Source organism: Motacilla alba, chromosome 6 (genome assembly GCF_015832195.1).
Source record: "Motacilla alba alba isolate MOTALB_02 chromosome 6, Motacilla_alba_V1.0_pri, whole genome shotgun sequence".
Lineage (NCBI taxonomy): Eukaryota > Metazoa > Chordata > Aves > Passeriformes > Motacillidae > Motacilla > Motacilla alba.
In genome coordinates, this window is record NC_052021.1 from 25,383,533 (window position 1) to 25,403,575 (window position 20,043).

Below are 20,043 nucleotides of genomic sequence, written 5' to 3' on the forward strand. Positions count from 1 at the left end.
CACCAAAGCCTGCCCAGCCACAAGTGTGTTCTAACAATATTTTAATGAGGTAGAAAATTATGGATCTCTTTTTCCAACATTTGTTTTATTTTCGTTTTTGATGGACATTTTTAAGCCAAGAAGTCTCCAGTCACCTCTCATTTTAAAGGTCTGACTTCATCTGCTCATCTCCCACCTGGTATCTCCTTTCATAGAGTGACACTACACCTCTTTCATCACACATGTGGATGTCAGGGCATCACTTAGAGCTCCAGGTGGAAGAATAAAAAGGGGGAACAGAAGAGCTTTGAATAAAAAACATTCTATTTCCATATTAATGGCTCCTCTTTATGAAACAGAGGATGGAGGAATAAAAAGTACATGTGGGCTATGAGGAACTGAGTTGTGTCTACAGAGTGTTTTCTCAGAGTTATGTAGTAAGCATCATCAGACTGTTTTTCTTAAGGAGTTTAAATTTCTCTGGACTGGTGAAAGGAAGAAGTGTTTCACAAAGCAGCCAAATATAAGCAAATAAAGAAGAAAATTCTCTTGGCAACAGATACAAGAAATGCAGCTGTAAAAGACACTACAGCTTCTCTGACAGTGTTTGCAGGTAGAGCCTTCTCAAGACTAAAACTAGCAAGCTCAGTGGAGTTTATTCACAAGACTTTTGAGTGACCCAAAAGCTATTTACAAGACAACACAACAAGCTAAAATGGCAATGAAAATATCAGTGAGCAATCAGGAAAATGCATTTTCTCTTTCATCAACCATTCAAACACATGTAAAAGTCTTTAAAGTCTTCCAGGGGCACCTTCCGTGTCAAAACAAGCAGCGTAACTAAATGCAGCCTCAAGAAGGCCTGATGCCAGAGGCCTTGATTTGTGTCTTCCAATTTTAGAGAAGTCCTAGTTTAGAGAGTACTGGAAGTAATCTGTACTAAAACAACTCTTCAGCCTTCCTCAGATATCAGACTATTTCCCTCATTCACTGCTCAGTACGGCTGTGTCCGGGTTGATCCCTTCAAAGCCATCTGATTCAGACAAAGCACCAGGAATAGGAGAGAGTATCCCCACATTCTGCTTTAAATTGTGACTTCAGGACATTTTATTTCACTATTTATTTCTGCTATTAAGAGTGAGCGAAGTCAGTCTTCTCACTTTTCAGGTTGATTACACTCTGCATACAAGCCAAAATATATAATAATAAATTTTAAAAGCCCAACCAACAACAAATCACGGGGCACTGAGCAAGACTATACCCAACTTGTACACCAGCACTGGCTACAGAGATGGTGCTGCAGAAATCTGGATTCCAACTGTACTTCTGCACCCTCTAAGGGCCCCAGTTATCTTTTACCAACTGTGACCACGCCTGGAGTGCAAAGGGTTTCCCTTCTGATTCAGCATTTCAGTGCTGCTGGATCCTCAAGTACCTGGCTGCACAGAATGGAAATGGATATAAAAGCCCAGTGCTGCTCTCTGTGGTGTTCTCAATCACACAGGCACAGCTGTTTTCTACTGCGAATGTGCTTGAAGACTGACATTGTCCAGAGAATTGCAGCTGAAATTATTCTTTTGTCCCAGGGTCATTATGATCATCATTAATATGCCAGAATGAGATACAACAGTGTCTCCACAAGTTGTTTTATTCTCGCTTTTGACAGCAAAAGTACAGTCTAGCTTACACTGAGGTGTGTAATGCAAGGGGCATTCTGTTCAAGGTGAAAATACAGGGTTGCAGTTTCATGCTTTGTGAATGGCTGTAGGGAAATTGGATGGGTGGTTGGAACATTTTTTAATCTTTTAACTTGCTGTTTGCCTTTGAAGCGCCAAGCTTAAGTTCTTTTATTTGTTAGGTTCTAAGAGGCCTTCAAATTTGAACTCCACAGAAAGGGAAAATTATAACTTTATCACTTTTCTTATTGCAGGCATCCAGCAGCTCATTTCACAATAAACCAGAACTGTAAGCAATGACAGGAAACTTCAAAAGGCTTGGAGCACTATAGAGGACATGGAGATCCAGGAACAGGGACACTCTTTTCAGCCCTCTGAGCCACTTCAGCAATTACAATTTTGTTGGATGTCTCAAAGATAGGGGACGCAGATTTCTATGATTTCTTTCTGCTTTTATTAGCCCAGAAAAACACAGAAGATGTCTAGAGCTCTGTGTTTGCATCTGACATTTTGAGACTGTTAGGAATCCTGCAGGAAAGAAATAGTGATATAAACAAACACACATGTGACTGTCTATACAGACACTCCCACAGCAATGAATTTAAGTTAAAAATGGAATTCAGCTTGCATTAGCTTCAGCTAACACAGTTCTGAGAAAGGATTAAAAAGCAGAAGCAGCAAACAAAATCTCTGGTCTATCCTTTGCAGACCAAATATAAATTCAACTTTAGAAGTAAATTTGACCTAGAGCTCTTCCTTCTTTTATAAATTAAAAGAAAATATTTGACTGAACCACTCATGAATCTTGCAATGTTCAAAACCTGTGGGTTTGACATAAATTTATAGTTCAGAAACTACCATGCTGGTCTCATTTTAATCATTGGTTCAGCTCCTCCCAATTTCAAGATTACTATTTTATCAAAAACTTCTCTTCTAAAGGCCTATTCACAGGACATAAGCCCATTTCTGTTCACAGGCAGACTAATGCCTCCACATAAGGAATTGATGAGAATTCCCACAGATTTACACCAAAACATGAGAAAATATTATATTTGATTTGGACTAAACAACCATGTTTGCAGGGAAAAAAAAGTTCAGTGTCTTCTTCATCTCTCAGCTTTCTTTTCCATGTAAGTCAAAGTTACACTGATATCTATCTAATGGAAACATGTTCACTTTCAAGGACTAAGCAGGTCTAACAGTAATTAAAAGCACAACACCAGCCACTAGAGGATGTCTATCTGTGGCAGAAATGCTGGTGTCCTCCAAGACTTCAGGCTTTGTCCCTTAATTATAGCAGGACCAGACTGAACTCTTCACTCTTATCCTAAATCAATACTTTTTTCAGACTATTATTCAGCATATTTCAATTCTGCATGACTCTTAGATCAAAGACCCCATATTCCAATGTCATATAAACACACAATGCCCCTTTAATACCACTTCTAAATTAATCTCAACAAATCAGCAGTGCAGACTGTATTCAGCCACACTGCCTTCAAGACTTCATTCCAACATCTCTGTATGTGTGGGGAGGTTGTGTCAAGGGAATCAGGAAGAGGATTTTGCTCTTACCAGTAGAACCTGTTGGGTGTAACGCCCTCATGAAGAAGCAGCCATCTTCTGCCAAACTCCACAGAACTGAATAACTGTGGACAAAAACACACAGTCATGAATCACAGAGAAACACAAAAATACCAGAGAAATTAACCTGAGAAACCCTCTACCACTTCTGAGATAGCGACTTGGACTTTCATCCATCCCAGTCTCAAAGAGACATACCTGGGGCAGCTGAAACATGTCTGTGGCATCTTCTATTGGCATACAGAATACTGAGATGTGTGATTTGGGACACAACTGGTATTACCTGAGGGATCCCTTTATGGGTAAACCCGTAAAGCAACCTGCCCTGAACAAAAATTCATCATCCAGTTGCCTTCCTCAATATTATGTTCAGAAGAACATTGTTTTTCCATTAGCAGTGCCATCCTTAGGAAACTTTGGTCAATCTGGCACCAAAAAGTGTTCTAACATGTCTAGACCTCCCTTGCAGGACTGGATTAGTTTAAACAGCACAAGTTACTTGTTCCAAGGAAATGCGTGATCCTCCCTCTGCTCTTGTCCTCCTGCCAACAACGTGACACCTTCTCCTCGTCTGGTTACGCAAACAATATCCAAATGCATCAATCATTGCAGAAAATCTTTCCATGATAAATACCAAACCAGCCTGAGAAAGGTCAGCAAAAAGGCACGTTACAGGTATTATAAATCCTTTGCCGTGTCTTTGTGGAATGATATACAAATGTTACTATTACAGAGCGCTTACCAACAGCTGCTCTCCCTAAGTGCTGCCATCATGTAATTCTCAGAAGGCCAGCAGAGGGAAGGATCACTTGGGTTCTATTATTTCTTTTGCTTAATTTAGCTTCAAATTTATCATGTGGAAGGATTGACAGGCAGTCAGCCCTACACTTTTCTGGCAGATTCATCCTGTTTCCCTTTCTTTCTTTGCCTGGTGGACTTGGTCAGTCCCCTTTTCTGGCAAGGCAGATGTTGGACTTTTTTTTTTTTGAACTATCTCTCTTTTCATGATATCTCTTAAAGGATTTAGCATAAAATGCAGATGACCTGAATGTTTATGTGCAAACCATGGCAATTTTTTTTGAAAATGAAGTGGCAGTGGTTCGGTAGGAAAGATGGATGTTTTTGAGAATACCAGAAGAAAAAAAATGATTATTTAAAAGCTTTTTGCTCATCAAAAAGATGATTTGACTGTATGTTAAGAATTGTGAGACTGGGATGTAAAAACCTCTGAGATCTAATTATTTGGATATTGATTTCAAATGCAAAATCCAATATCCATACCTTTCCTATGTTAAAAACTTTTAAGAACATGGAGAAACTAATTGAAATAGGTTTTTAGTAAAGAGTAGACTGGCATGTGTTAAAATTTACTTTGAAATATTAAAGCTAAAAATTCACCTCTTTCATCTCCCCTTCTCTTGAACACTGTCAAAGAAGAGAGGGAAGAAGGTGGAGAGGAGAAAAGATAATAAGAGTAAGAAGAGGGAAAAACAGTTTAGTTTGGTGGCTAGAAGCACATCCAATTTTAAAATTTCTGTTATTTCTGAGTCTTATTTTTCCTTAAGTAGAAGATTATAGATACATTTTTATTTTAAACTTCAGGAAACTCTAACTATAACAAAGGAACACTTTTCTTTTTGGAAATTAAATATAATATTTTGGAACACTTAACAACCACTTTTTAAAGTGATTTAAGGTCATCTATTTAAAAACTTTACCACTACAGGAAGTATTTTCCCTCCCTCACACTCAAAATCCATTTCTAGACTTTTTTTTTATAATTGCAGAAAATATAAACATGATAACAATAAGCTATTGCTATTATCTATTATCTCACCGATGTCAACCTTTTTCTTTTCATGGTAAAGTAATTTCCTCTGTGCTGAGTACTGCCTTTGACATACAGTAATTTAAGTTTCAATAAAGCTCATGTGATCCTTTAATTAAGAACAAGGAGCAATCCAAACTCAACAAATACCTCTGTATTTCCAGACCAGGGATAAACAGGATGCAAGCTTTCCAGGGACACTGATGCTCCAACAGCTGAAGTCATCATATTGAATCTTGTTTTCCCACTTTTTAACTCTCACCCTTATCGCTCTCTGGTTTCCCTGAGCACAACTTCCAGCAGGTTATTCCCTCTCTGAATTTGCTGGTGACAGTAACGGTGCCCAGAATGAATTAATCACAGCCTGCAAAAGCTTTCTCTCTGCTGGTGTAGCACCCTCCTCCACTCCTGCAGTCCCACTGCAGTGCCAGGTGCTTGACAGCCCCAGTGCCACTGCTTCCCTCTGGCTCTTCCAGCACAACTCTTCCTCCAGAGGGGCCTTGACCTGGAGCATCCTTCAACTCCCCCACAAGAACAGAGGCTGTGATGCTGCACAGCACCCAGACAGCCCTGCTTCCTACTGATCTGTGCCCTGAGGAAGATGAGATTCAGGCAAAAAAGTGGAGAAATGCAAGAGTTTCTAAGTCTGTTTCAAAGTCAGGAAAAGGATCCAGCAATTCTACTGTCAGGGATGGACTGTTAAATTAGAAGCCAGTGCCCAGTGAGCTGGAAACAGCATGTGAGAAAAGCCATCAGATCTCAAAGGGAAATACCAGCTCCCTGGGAGCCCATGTCCAAAGCTCTCATTGTCTTTGATAAGACACTTTCATAACCAGACATTAGAAGGTTTTTCATCCTCTGCCATTATCTCAGCACCAGCTTGGCCTTTACTGACTCACAGCAGCACAAGCAGCACTGATGTATCTTTAGCAAAGAGGGAATTTCCCACTTTAGGGATGACCACCCCACCTCCCCCCCCCCAAAAAAAATTGCAGTAAGGATTTTTTCTGATATTTTATTCCAAGTATCATAAAATTTTAAACCTAGTTAATTCAGTTGGACTGAAAAAAAAGAAGTCTTTGAAGGCTATGTTTCTGTCAAGTATTGGTTATGATACAGCTGGGATTATTTTTCCCCTTTTAGCAATTGTAGTGCTTGAATGGATATTTTTTAAACCCAGCATAGCATTTTGCTCTCGTTACAAAATCCCTCTCTCTCCTGGGACTTCTTGTGATAGCCTTGTGCACGCAGTCCCTTCAAAGATGACATTTTGTTTTCTTTGGCAAGCACTGCTGTCTGATGACAATTTGCATTATTAGACAAAAGTTAGAGAATGTTCTTTGCTGCACTTATTTTTCGAGCACAGATAGAAAACGAACCTATTACAATTTTATTGTATGTTTTCATCTGAGAAGCAAGCTGACATTTCTCTTTTCACAGAGACAAACCGGTTATGAAGTACAAATCTTGTATTGATCTCTCAGATTTGACCCTTGTTCATCAGGGAATAATTCTCTTCTTGCTTCTTCTCTTCAACATTTATTTTTCTGTGTAATACGCAGATTGTGCAACAACCATCAAACAGTCTGGGTTTGCTTTGTTTTACATTTTGAATCTTAATATTCTGTGAAGTAGAAACCTACCGCCTACTTCATTTATATAAGAGAAAAGAAATGCAAAGCAAAAGAAAAGAAAAGGCTGTTCTGAAGTTACAAATACCCTCTGAGGCTGAGCAGGGATTCAAATAAACCCTTTGAATGGTGAGACGATTCCCCAGGCCTCTCACAACACAACACCACTGTCTCTGGGAGTAGGGAAAGCTGACATCTGACAACTGAACTTCTTTCCTTATCTAACACCAGACATGGTATGATACTCCCCCTCCCTCTTTTTTGTTTTCCAGCCTGTATGAGAAGCCCAAGAGCTGCTCATGTATTTCATAGGAATAGTGTAAGCTTCACCTTGAAATGCTCTGGGATTTCCTGGTAACAGCAGGATACAGTTGCCATGTATCATTCTTTTCCCCTTCTAATTTCCTGATCATTCCAGCACCAACTTCCGACCTGACTATTTTTTTATTTTGCATTTCACAGTACAAAAAAGCCAACCAAATTCTATAAAATAGAGGGAGAAAACATGATTTTTTCCCAAAATGTTCCATTAAGAATGACTGGGTTTTATTTGACCCACCCATTTTGATATAATATCACTGAAGGGTCATTGTGCCAGTCAAGACCTACCACCACCCCTTCTGTTTCCAACAGATTACTTTTCCTAGCCAAAGCTCTTATGTGAGGGATGTCTTGTGCCTCCATCTTCACTTTACTGCCTTTATAGATTGCTGCAGATACAACTGACCTTGAGTGTCCATGATGGTTCATCATTCAGCATTTAAAATAATTGGATTAAATATTTGATTCTGATGCTTCTCCACATACAGGTCTTGAGTCATGCGGCAGTTCCATGTGCTTCCTATGCTGATGAGGATATTAAATTTCATACAATGATTTAATCTCATGCAAGAAAAAATATGCACATAGAAATTCAAAACCTGGTTAAATAAATGGTGATTTAAATTGCATGTTGGAAGTAACATTAAAGAAATACTTTGAGAAAGCTAGTAGTTCCTATTATTTCTCTTTTACTTTAGAGATTTTCCCTAAACATCTCATAATGGAATACAGCATGGAATCTGAGTTGACTGGGTTTACCAACTTTGGTCTAACATCCAAAAAAGGAAAAAGCTCTTTCTCTCACCTCTAGTTTCAATGCACTCTCAACTCATTTTCCCTGGACACAGGTCAGACAAAAAAAATCAATCTACACTACATTATTGACCTAAAAAAACCAGATGCAACTGGAAAACTATCTCAGAACAGCTTTGAAAGCACTGGGTTTGATTCAAATTTACCTCTAATTCCAGGAGAAGGCTTCTACTAGCCAGTGCTCCTGGTACTTTCCTCACATATGCTGACTTCTTGACTCTTACACTTCCTCATGTTTCTATGAGATGATCAAAACTAATGCTACTCATGTGGTTTCCCCCTTACCCCTTCACACACCATTTATTCACACACAAAAATCCTCAAAACACCAGTGCACCTTAGCCACAGGTTTTGCACTGGTGAACCATATAAATATTTTGAGAGATCTTTCTTTTCCTCAAATTTCAAATTCACCAGAGAATGCAACATCCAAAAGCAGTTTAGTTTTAACTATAAACATAACAGACTCCAACTGGATAAAGACAATTTCTTTTTCTGAAGATGCAACAACACTATTTGAAATACATGCCAACAAGTCCTTCTTTTCATACATTTATGCAGAATAAATTTTATATTGCTGATAAATTGTACTTTACCACTACTACTTTTACTACTACTACTACAAATGCAGGTGCATTTGAAGAAATTCTAGTCTTCCACAAGGTTTCAGTTATCATTCTCATTGTTCGTAAGAGCATTTTTCAAGTATTATTAAACTGTGAAAGACCATATTTTGAACTGATCTAAAATCTCAGGAAAGCAAAGAGCAGTAGGGAAGGCATCGTGTGGATTGCTGCAATTTGGGGATGTACTTCTCCCATTTAAATCTCTCTTGCATTTCTTTTGCTTCCTCTGCAGTCTGCAGAAAAAGTGGGGTTAGTGCATCAGAGAAGGACTTCATACTGAACATGTTTATATAGGCATAGACAAGAGTCCTTTATGGTCTTTCACACCCCTTTGTCCCTGACTCTATCTGTTGAATGAAAAATTATCACAGTGGGGGAGAAGTTTCCACAGTGGCAAAAGAGACATCTCAAAATAGGAATGAAATGGAATGAACAGGGATTTGGATGGACACATATTCCCCACATGCATCCAGTTCAGCTTACTTGGGTATCAAACAAAGTACATTACATTTAAAGAAATTGCTGCACAGGGCATTTCTTCTTCAGAGTAGCCAAAGGTTGGGAGGTATGCTGCTATTCCCTGAAGCAGACTATGGACCAAGTTTTTTTCTTCTAACACTGCATTTGAAAGAGCAGTATGTTTTGTATAAAAAAAAGAACCTGAAATCATGCATGGTATTTCTTTCCTAAAATAAAACACACAGAAATGGGCTACAGGGCTGATACTCATTTACTTCCCTGATCTCTGATCTATTTGTAAGTTCCACTATTAAGAAGCTTAAATATCCTTGAAGCAATAAAGTTCACACGATGCTGCATAGACTTTGAACATTTTAAGTTGCAGGCAATGCATTAATCACGCAGGCAGAACCATCAATAAGGTTAGCCAATAATTGGTGTTTATTGAATGCTGATGGAAACACATCAGAGTGATAAAGCTGTCAGACACCTGCTTCACAGCCCATTCAAACACCAGTGATGTCTGCAGCTCTGCAGCTGCTTTTGCTGATGAACCCCATGCTACTGCCATGCAGAGCTCCTCGGTATGGTCCTAACACAGCAATTGCTTTTGTGAATGTTCAGCACATCAAAGCACCCTGAAGATGACCCTCAGCTTTCTTCCCACCTGTCCCCTCAATAACTCCTCACACAGCTATGAGCCACATCAGCCAGTATTCTGATTTTGTGGCAGTTTGCAAGCAACTGCATTAGGATGAGGTCCCCAGTTCATTCAGCTCACATGCCAAAAAAGCGACAGGAAACATATTTTTTACCAGGAGGTATTTAAAGGACTCTGACTGTCATATATATTTTAAAGACAGAAGGGGCCTCTAATATCATCAGCGTGCTCTCCTCCTAACAGATGCTGCACCATCTTTACCAGTAACTCAAGAGAATTATTCAGGCCAACAACTGATGGCTGAACTAGATTGTATCATTTGGAAAGGCACCCAATCTCAAATCCAAGGGATGATGAATTTACCACTCCACTTAGTATGCTGGCCTCAAGGTTAAATCCCTTCTCTACTAAGAAATACTATCTCTGTTACAGGCAACAGGGTACCCAGCACTTGCTTTCTGCTGTGCTGTAAATTTACTAAGGAGATTCATAATTGCTAAGATAACTGCAATAAATAAGCACATTTTTGTTTAAAAAGCGTACTGTATTTGAATGAGAACAGAAGAGAAAAGGCTTACTACAGCAGAATTTAGGGCAAAGTGTCAGAATTTTCATGCACACATGCACAGCTTTAAATTTAAAAATAAATTATTGTTCATCATTTGCATTATATTAAAACCTATGGCTTCGAGTGAATGCAGTGTTGACAGGTACTTTGTATAATAAGAAACTGGAGACATTTTGGAGATTGCACTCAACCAAATGACAGAGAAAGAGAAGACAGAGGTGAGTCATGTACAGAAGTTGCCCAAGACCACAGAGGTCAGTAGCACATCCTAGTCCAGTGAACCATCCAACTCTGATGGAATAGAAAAGGTTTGTTTTGTTTTGTTTGTTTTTTTTTCATGGAGGTAGGAAAAGTGGAGTTATACAGAACACAGAAAATCTTGCAGAAAAACAACAGATCTACCCTTAACTAGAAGTATGCATTCAGGATCCCAAACTAGAAAAAGAACAAGTTCTCTAAGGGTACAGAGGGCTGATGTTTATACAGATGGATAAGCAAGGATATATTGATTTGCCTAAAGATGAGTGAGTCAGTGGTGAAGAGCACAGTGATTACTGCTTGGAAGTCTTTCCTTCTGATTCACTGATCACACTTCTGGCCCAGAAATCTATCTTCCACTGGGCTCTGCTAGTTGATTTTTTTTCCTCTTTATTATTAGAGTAGGAAACAACATTAGAGATTACTATCACTTTTAATTCCATTCTTTATTTTAAATTGTTACCCCAGCAAGTTATGCTTGGTGAGGTCTCTAAAAGACTGATGGGTGCTCTAGGAAGCTACATTTTTCAACACACTTTCTACACTGGCTCATGGCCAATTTAAAAAGGAAAGAGAAAAAAAAAAAAAAAGAAGATACAACCTGGCATCATTCTTCTTTTGATGTCCCTTCCTTGTTTATTTTCAGAATGCTGGCTTCCACCAAACTTTTCGATTTGCTTAGAGATGGCAAGGGATATTTGCAAAGGGTTGTGTGCAAGATGTATCATCACCCATGATGCCTAACAGGTACCTGTGCTTTGAGTCCTCACACACAGCCCTAGATACATGAGGGTATTTCTGTGCATCACTCACTTCAAAACATAACCACATAGAATGCTTTAAAAAAACAGGGAGCAGCAGTCACAAGGCTTTCTTTCCTGAGGAAAGTCCTATGCCTCCCTGGCACAAGTGCTGGTAACCCAGAAAAGATATCTAAGGTCAAGCAGGAAGTGCAACACTGCAAAAGCTGGGGCAAACAACTTTTAATATGGAAATTATTTGTTACTTTTTCCATCTTCAACAACGTGTATCAAAGAGTACCAGGTCTGCTGGAAAACTGGCTTGGATTATTAGTGGTGCCCCAAATATTAACACAAATAGTGTAGACTGTTGCAGGAGTGATGCCACAGGGAAAGGGGGAGTTATTCACACAGGCTAATGTTAGCTTTATGCAAACTAGCTCCCTGGTTGTGTCCACAGTCTGTCAAAAGAGATAGGCTTTTCCAGAGGATGATTCAAAGTGGCTAATGCTTACAACTCTAGAGCAGCTTTTTTCCTCTCCATTAATTTTAGATGGGATTAGCCTCCCTCAGCTAACATTAGCCCAAGTGAATAGTCCTCTGAATTGTTGTCACCACTGCTGTCAGCAGTGTAGCAAAAAAAAAACCAAAAACCAAAAGGAGGTCACTTGATGGTAACAGGTTTTTGGGGTTTTTTGTTGAGTTTTTGGGGTGGGTTTTTTTTGTTTGTTTGTTTTGTGTTTGTTTGTTTGTTTTGGGGGATTTGTTTGTTTGTTGTTGTTTTGTTGGTTCATTTGGTTTGTTTGGTTTTGGGGGGGTTTTTTGTTTGTTTTTTGTTTGGTTTTTTTTCTTTTGTTTTTTACCTAGGATGCAATTTCTGAGAAAATTAATCTGGATTATATTCTCCCTTCTCTGTCTAAGTAAGAAATTACTGTAACCATTGAAACGGAGAGTGTGTAAATTGAAAAAGAATAATTTATGTTGAAAGGAACCCCTGGAGATCCTGGGTGTGATCCTTTTCCAAGCACATACCCCCTCAAAAGATCCTAATGCAGTGAAATGAAAAGGTTTTAAAATTACAGAGTGTAATCAGAGTAGCCCATCACGTCTTAAAGAGTGAATTCTGGCTACATCTATGGCAGATACTCTACTGTCAGACACAAGTATTAGACCAAAACACAGGGATAGATGGGGCTGGAAGTAATTTTAAGAGTTGGCCTGCTCTCTCACAGACATCCTGTGGCCATATGAATCTGTATCTCTTCTCTAAGTGGTTTCTCTGTCATCCCAGATATAAGAATACCTTTCTCTTCCACTTACATGCATGAGGAGTGGACATCCTTTAATGTAGGAAAATGAAGATGATGGTATGTTTTGATGTCAGAAGATATGTTGTCCCCAAAGTATCAGAATTCTGATTTGCCAAATTTCAGTACTTTAGAAATACAAAGTACTAGTCCCTAATATTCGTCTTCAGCATGACACACACAGTAAATAAAGGTAGGCAGATGGAATCCGACATTTGGAAAAGACTAAAATGAATAAAAAAAGAAAAGCACCCCAAAATATAAACCTCTTCATTTACTAGTGCTATGCTGATAGGGCTCCTTTAATTTGGGGTGCCTCACTTTTCAAGAGTTACTTTAAAATGAAAGTGAAGAACAACAACAATAACTCAGTTTTAAACCTGCTTTTCGGCCTCTGTTGCTGCCTTTCAGTACTTGAGTGCCTTTGTGCATTTATTCCTGAGCTGGGCAATTACGACTCTGCATTTTGCCTGTCTGACTTGTGTTTCCCAATTTCACCTTTATTTCATCTGCCCAAATAGCTCTGTTATTCCTGGCTGATTACTAACTACTCCTCTGTGTGCCTGACCCATCTGAATAGCAGAAGATGTCTCCACATGAACCAGAGGCTCTTATATTCCACGGTCTGATTACACAGCAAACCACTTCTGAAGATTACACAGTAATACATAAGTAATACTCCCATAAAATACAGCCCCTCATTCTACAAGCAAGCTGATTAAACCCATGAGAGTGTACATGTACAAGACCTCCAAAAAGCCTTTGCCTCACAAGCACTGCTTTACTGTGTCTGGAGTTTCCTTCTGATTTGTAACTCCTTTATGCAGAAAATGGAGAAGCATGCAGTAGTTCTGCAATTATGTGGTAAGAATCAGCCAAGTAACAACTGTACTTTCAGCCAGAACAATTAATGCAATCATGAAGCAATTAGTGCAGGCAGCAGATGGTTTGCTGCTCTTTTTTCTTCTCGAGACTGGCAGGAAAAAGCCATGACTGAATTAGGGACTGGTCTGTCAGCAGTGGTAATTCAAGTCCACTGCCCAAGGCAGAGACATGGGAGAAAGATATGTGAACAAAAGCAACCGAGTCACTGAAGCTTAATGAGCTATTGTTTGTCAGCTGAACCCCAGTAATTAACCACATTCACTCACAATCAACACCCAAGAAACTGGGACATTAAATTACTTCAGCTAAAACAGATTTCCCTGCCATTGAGTAAACCCCTATTCAAACAAACAAGAAAAGGTCTGATCATAGTGATAGACTCAGTGGGCTGTGAAGACACTGAGAGATGATTCTGTGTGACCGACTTACTGTTCATTACAACTGAGCAATGAGAGGCCTCCACTACTGTTGGCTTTGCCCTCACCAATCCTCAATTGGATGGACAACTCCTGAGAACCAAAACAGTACAGATCCAATGTGATTCCTGTCTCTCCAGCTCTTGCTCTATTCACCATCTGATTTTTCCCATCCCATTTGCTGCAAGGACACGACGTACATGGATGTTTTCTAGTTGATTATCACCTCCCTCCTGTCAACAGCAAAATTAAATGACTGCACCAATCGTAACTGGTCAAAATACAATTTACTCTTTAAAGTCCTCATCAAGAAATCCCTCACAGCCTCTTCAGTCAGTTGCATTCAAGTTAGTGGCATCAAAGCGTAAATTCCTTACCATGCAGATACGTTTCCCTTGCCTCCTTGGGTGACCCTCAAGTCAGTACACACACAGCGCCTGGATCCAAGGAGTAGTGGACTCTCTTCCCTTAAATACAGCCTTAGCACAGGATCAGGAAATAGCTAGCAGCAGCGTCATTTGTTGCAAAGCACCCCTCAGCTCCCATTGCAATTATCTAAATACCTGCAGGACTTCTTAATTACTCTGAGGAAATTCTGCCTTTGGATACACAAACACAAAACCAATGGGAGTCATTTACACTTAGCCATAGGCTGAACTTGACCCTTAGTTCGAGTTACATTTAATTTAGTCCAAGCTGATTAATACTCTTTGCCTGCTGGTTACCCTCTACAGTTCTTGGGCAAAGCTTGTCGAAGTCAGAAAATGTATTCATTAGGTTTTAAAGTAGAAACCAGGTCTGTGACTCACACCCATTCAGTGTACTTTTAAAATTCTATTTTGGACTTAATTGGTACAGATCCACAGACGTTGTGCTACCTGACTTTTGTCTTGTAACTACAGTACTGAATTACCAACAGTTACTCAATTTGCTAATCAATTCCATAACAAAAAAATTTTATAATACAGCCTACATCCCTTCTCCCCAAACACCTCACACACAACTCCAACACCTCCCCATAAATTCATGTTAACACACAAACAGACCCTGTGTTCTTATATCCAGATTGTCTTTAAGGATTCTGTGGAGGAGGAGGCATTTCTTATGAAATAGTGATGGTATACTTCTTGGTAGCCATCAATCATAAATTAAATAAGCCTTAGCTGTATGGCCTCTAATTCAGAATTATTTCCTGACCAGACTGAATACCCTAGCAATTGAAATGAATTTTCTACTATATGCTACTTTTATTTGACAAAGCTCCCTCTGAAAGTTTCATTGATCTTCATGTAATAAATTTCCTGTTATTAAACACTGTAAGTTTCATTCCAATGGTACTAAAAAGACATCAGAGACCAGCTTCTGTTCTCTTTCATATCAGTCCAGAGAACTCAACAGCTACAATGGAAAGGAAACATTTTGGCCTTGTCTAATTACATACGGAACACAAAGAAACAATTTCATCTGCACATTCCTCTGAACAGAGCATAACCATAGTACACTCTACAAAATGCTGTGAGAGGGGTGAGTGAAAAGTAATGCATGCAAGTGACTGTACAGAAAGAATTAGGAGGCAAGATGCATTTCTCAGTTGCAAAGGGTATTAAGCTACAGCCCTGGAAGGATTCTGGTTTTGAGTGTAAAGTGAAAGGAGAAAATATTCCAAAAATTTCAATGATTTCAAAAAATTGCAAAATTTCAATCATTTTGCAACCTTACCTACTTACTAAGTTTCCTTATGCCTTTGTTTTCTCAGGCTGACTGTAATACCAAACCTAATTTATGCAAAATGGAAATCAGTAGTTTAATTATTTTACAATTAATTTAACTGCACAGATAGAAAACATTACAGATTTCAAACTTTTATGTTGATCCTTACATTAATGTATAACCTGAACAATTCAGCTACTAATTAGCTGATCGATTATATCCACAGTTTCTACTCTCACAGACTCATCATGCACAAAACAAAAAGGAGATCACTAAATTATTTTGTGTAAAAGCCTATATGCTAAATGTCAAGATATTTCACTCTTTTACCCTTGCTGGGAGCTCAACAAACTCTTTTGGTCTTTTTCCAGGTTTATTCATAAAACTTTAAAACGTCAGGATGTGAAATCAGCAATTTCTCTTGAGCAGTTTGCTCCAAAGGCTAGTTACTCCACAGCTGAGTTTATCTGCCACTGACTCCTAACCATCAATTTTTGCTAGAAGTTTTTATCACTAAATTGAAATGGTTTCTCCTATGATTTGTCTTCCCCCATAGAAACATTTATGTGCAACAATATAGTTTTCCTTCAATATGCTTTTTGTTGAACTAAACAGATTGAGGTCTATCAAATCCTTTGCCATAAGAAAACTGACTTGATGTGTCTGATTTTCAAAAAATTCCAACAATGATTTCTCCACAAAAAAGTCCTGTGTTGTTGTGTTAGGTTGGGCAGCAAAAAATGAAGGCAAATCTCACAGCATATTTATTTGGTTGATGGATTACCCATACTGAGGGAACTGGACTTCAAAGGAAATTGATTCACGGCTACTTTTTCCTCTTAGAAAATCAAAAACTACTTGAAAATATGCCAACCAGAGAGGAACAAGGAATGTCTTATACTGCTCTTGGAGCTGACACTAAACTGGAGGAAAAGAATTGTCGAATAAGAGGCCAAAAGCCTCATTAGAGGTTTGTGAAGGACCCTAGCTGTCTTCTCTGCCCATTGCCTGTCACACAAGATTGCCAAAAGGATGGATGAATAAACACAGACTGCCAGACCAGTAATAGAGGGCTAGGCCCCAGGAACACAGCAGATGCCCACGTCCTTTACTTTGACCTTTACATTAAGGCCTGGTCAATGTTTTTTGCTTGGAAATACCAAACTGGAATTTCTAAAGACTGTCCTGGGGTCACCCCAAAGACAGTCCTGAATGCTCTGCAGCAGTTGCACAGAGACATGGGGAAGCTCTGAGTTCTCCCCAAGCAAACCAAGCCACAACTTTTACCTTTTGATCTTGGCTGTAGGCTAAGATCCAATCTTCCTGTTTGGGGTGGAAGAGCAGACTGTGGATGTAGAAGTTCAGACGGTATTTTTGATAGGTGGCTCCTTCATCAGAACTGATTAATAAGCTGCTCTCAACTTCTGGATCAGTCAGCAGCATAATCTACATAGAAAGGAGAGATGAAAATACCGTGTTTAAGTGGAGTCAGATGGAAAACTAAGCAAGCAGCTAGGAACTTCAGAGAAGCTTATTATATATGACTATTACAAAATGATTCAATGTAAAATCAAAACTACTACAGCCAATGTTTCAGTAATGAAAACAGCATGTCTGAGCTATGTATATAAACACATAACAGATGATCAAATAGGCAGAATGACTTTACCACTAGTTAAACCAGACCTAAATGAAGCTGTGCTTAGCTTATTTCAAGAATTAAACCTGAAAATTTTAACACTAGAGCACAGAAGTTACCAGACAGGCACAGTAGGCTGCTAGGATTTTCAAGAATGATCTATTGGAGTGGTAGACAAAAAGTCAGGTGTAAAGAAAAGAAACCCAAAACACAGAGAGAAGAGAGAGGCTGATCTCTAATGGTGGGTTTTGTTAGATTCTGGCAGAAATTTCAGAGAAGGCAGTTTGGCTGCCTAAAATATTACCTGGCTGTCTGCAACAAGCAGTCTTGCTTTGGCATGAGAACACATTTGATAACATGCTGGGTTCTTTCCCCCTCCAGTTTCTATGGTGCTTTGAATTATAGATTTGGTAGAGTATCAGAAATAATCTATGCATAGTGAATTTGCTTTCTAGCTTTGTCCAGGAGTGTTAGTTTAGGAGTTACAAAAGATACACAGTTGAGAGTTATAGTAGCTACTTCACCCCACTAGCTGTGGTATTAATTAGTCTGCATTGCTGATGAACCAGTGGCAATAATGAGTTACTCCCTCATGTGTCTCTGCATGAGGGAATATACAGGTCTGAGCAGTAAATAGAGATTGTTCCAGTATTTCAGCAAGTAACAGAGTAATACCCCTAAGGAATGGGAATGAGGCATCATGACTGAAAAACACAAAAAGTTTTAAAGAATATTTGCCTTGAAAAGGTATTAAAGGCTTGAATCATTAGTATTTTTATTTTATTTTTTCTAAGTTGCTTTGCAAATAGCAAACACTGATCTGTTTTTAGACAAGCCTGAAATGAAAATATCCACACCTGGCATTTCTCAGAACAAATTCCTATCTGTGTTTGAGCACTGCAAACATCACACACTCTATTTCCTTCTCTTCTTTCATTTAGGCAGGTGGAGTAAGACACAACTTAACTCACTACCTAGGAATTTTAAGAAAGCATAGCATCTGGTGTCTGTGAGACACCAGATGCTAAAGAGCTATTGTATGTGAAGGTGTAAATACACATACAATCTATGCAGAATATGTCCTTCTTCATTATTGAGCAGCTGCCAAATCTTTTTTTTCCATCTCTAGAAACCTCCTTGGTAGCATATCAATTTGGCCTGTAATTTAAAAGCCTGGGGTTCTGCAAACCCCCTGAATTTTCAGATCCTGAATAATCTCAGACCAGTTACACAACCCCACTGTATCTCTAACAAAAAATAGGGTAATGGTTTCCATTGTAGCATAGAGATAGAATCTCCTATTATATCGGATTTACTTTAGATATTAGTAATGAAAATATGCATTTTTAAACATTTTTATTTTCATTTAACACTTCAAATATTCCAAGCATATAATTAAAGTGATTTCCAAACTAAAGATTGAGAGATGATAGAAGTTACACAGAAAGGATTAATAATCAAACTATCAATATATATAAGATACTGACACTAAGGAGTCTATCCAGCTTCTGAGGCCAAAAATTGTGATGTTTATCAGTTGGTTCCTTTTTCATATCACACTAATTTCTGGGACCAGGTTCCTATGTTTAATGTTTATTGATTCAGTACTGTGATTCAAGCATTATGATTTTCCTATTTTTATGACTACCTTCTTGAGTGGATTTTGTTTATGTTAGTATTTGGAAATATCACAGCACAGCATTAATTTGGACTAGAGCAACTAGAGCAGAAATAAGCACAAATCAATGGGCTTGATTCGAGCTCCCTGAAGTTAATAAGAGTCTTGTCACTGACTTTGGATTGTGCCTCTAAGGCAAGCTGTTAATCAAGACCCACTCTAGTCTCACATACTTCCTTGTACCTGGGCAAGGAACTCATCTGACCTCATCACTGTCACATCCAAGCACATCACTGCCTTAACACATTTGCTGTCAGGCCACTCCTCTGAAGTGTGGAAGTGCTTTTATCTGCATTCTTAAAAAGGGAATGGAGGGAGAAACCGTTGAGATACTGAAGCACCTAATACTTCACCAAATCAATAAAAGTTAAGTGCCTAAACAGACTTCCAGACACTGCTGACTTTGGCTTTAATCTGCTAACTACCACCCTGGGCTATTAGCACTTTGTTTACTCTGGTCTCCAAAAGCCTTGGCTTTGCATTGTGATAACCAGCCATTCTGCAGGTAAAAGTTCCTTAGGGCACACCAGTTTTGTTTCGTAAGCCAACAGCACCTCCGATGTGGCAGAGCTGTGCCACTGCTGTGAATTTATGCGAGGGCACAGAGAGTGGGAGACAGAGCAGGGAGCTGATGGATGACTCCATCCACCAGTCAGATTGCTAACTATGAGACCAGCTTTCAGCATTATCTGCTGCACTGTTGTACCTTGCATTGTTAATCACTCTGCACAGGTGTCATAAAGCAAAACAAGTTAGAGCTGACTATCAGTCACTACTCGCATCACAGCTACGGCACCATGTTTTTTATAAGATAAGAAAAGCAAATTTCATTACAACATATCTGTGTGTAAATAATCAGAGTTACAAGCCCAAAAGATAGCATTTATTGGATAAGTAGAATAAATTGACACCTGTATGAAAAGTAAGTCAAAACAAGAGGAAAAGTCTGTGTGTATTTATATAAACCTTTCAGAGCACACCAGGAGTGTGCTTCTGAAATTAACCCTAAAAATCTTTGGGGAAACCTCTGTAACAAGTCCTTGTGTTCTGACTCAGGCCACAGTGACCTCAGAGCAAAGAAAATGCATTCCTTTTCAAGGAAACTAAACCAGAACATCTCCTGCCCATGTCAGGGAGCTGGAACTAAATTATTTTTAAGGTCCCTTCCAACACAAACCATTTGATGACTCTGTGATACACCTCAGGAGTGCATATAATGTTTTCCAACCACTGTTCTGGGCATTCAGATACCAGTATCACGTTA

The 20,043-nt window shown here is 38.9% G+C and overlaps 1 protein-coding gene across 4 annotated transcripts in view; it reads right to left on the reverse strand.

Annotated features, from left to right (window-relative positions):
* SORCS1 (sortilin related VPS10 domain containing receptor 1) overlaps window positions 1-20,043 on the reverse strand; it is a 263,542-nt gene that overhangs the window by 89,286 nt on the left and 154,213 nt on the right. For all 4 annotated transcript variants that reach the window (XM_038140148.1, XM_038140150.1, XM_038140147.1 and 1 more), the window contains exons 4-5: window positions 16,750-16,908; window positions 3,231-3,304 (exon numbers count right to left, since the gene is read on the reverse strand). In XM_038140148.1, the coding sequence (XP_037996076.1) occupies window positions 3,231-3,304; window positions 16,750-16,908 (233 nt within the window). The remainder of the gene's footprint in view (window positions 1-3,230; window positions 3,305-16,749; window positions 16,909-20,043) is intronic.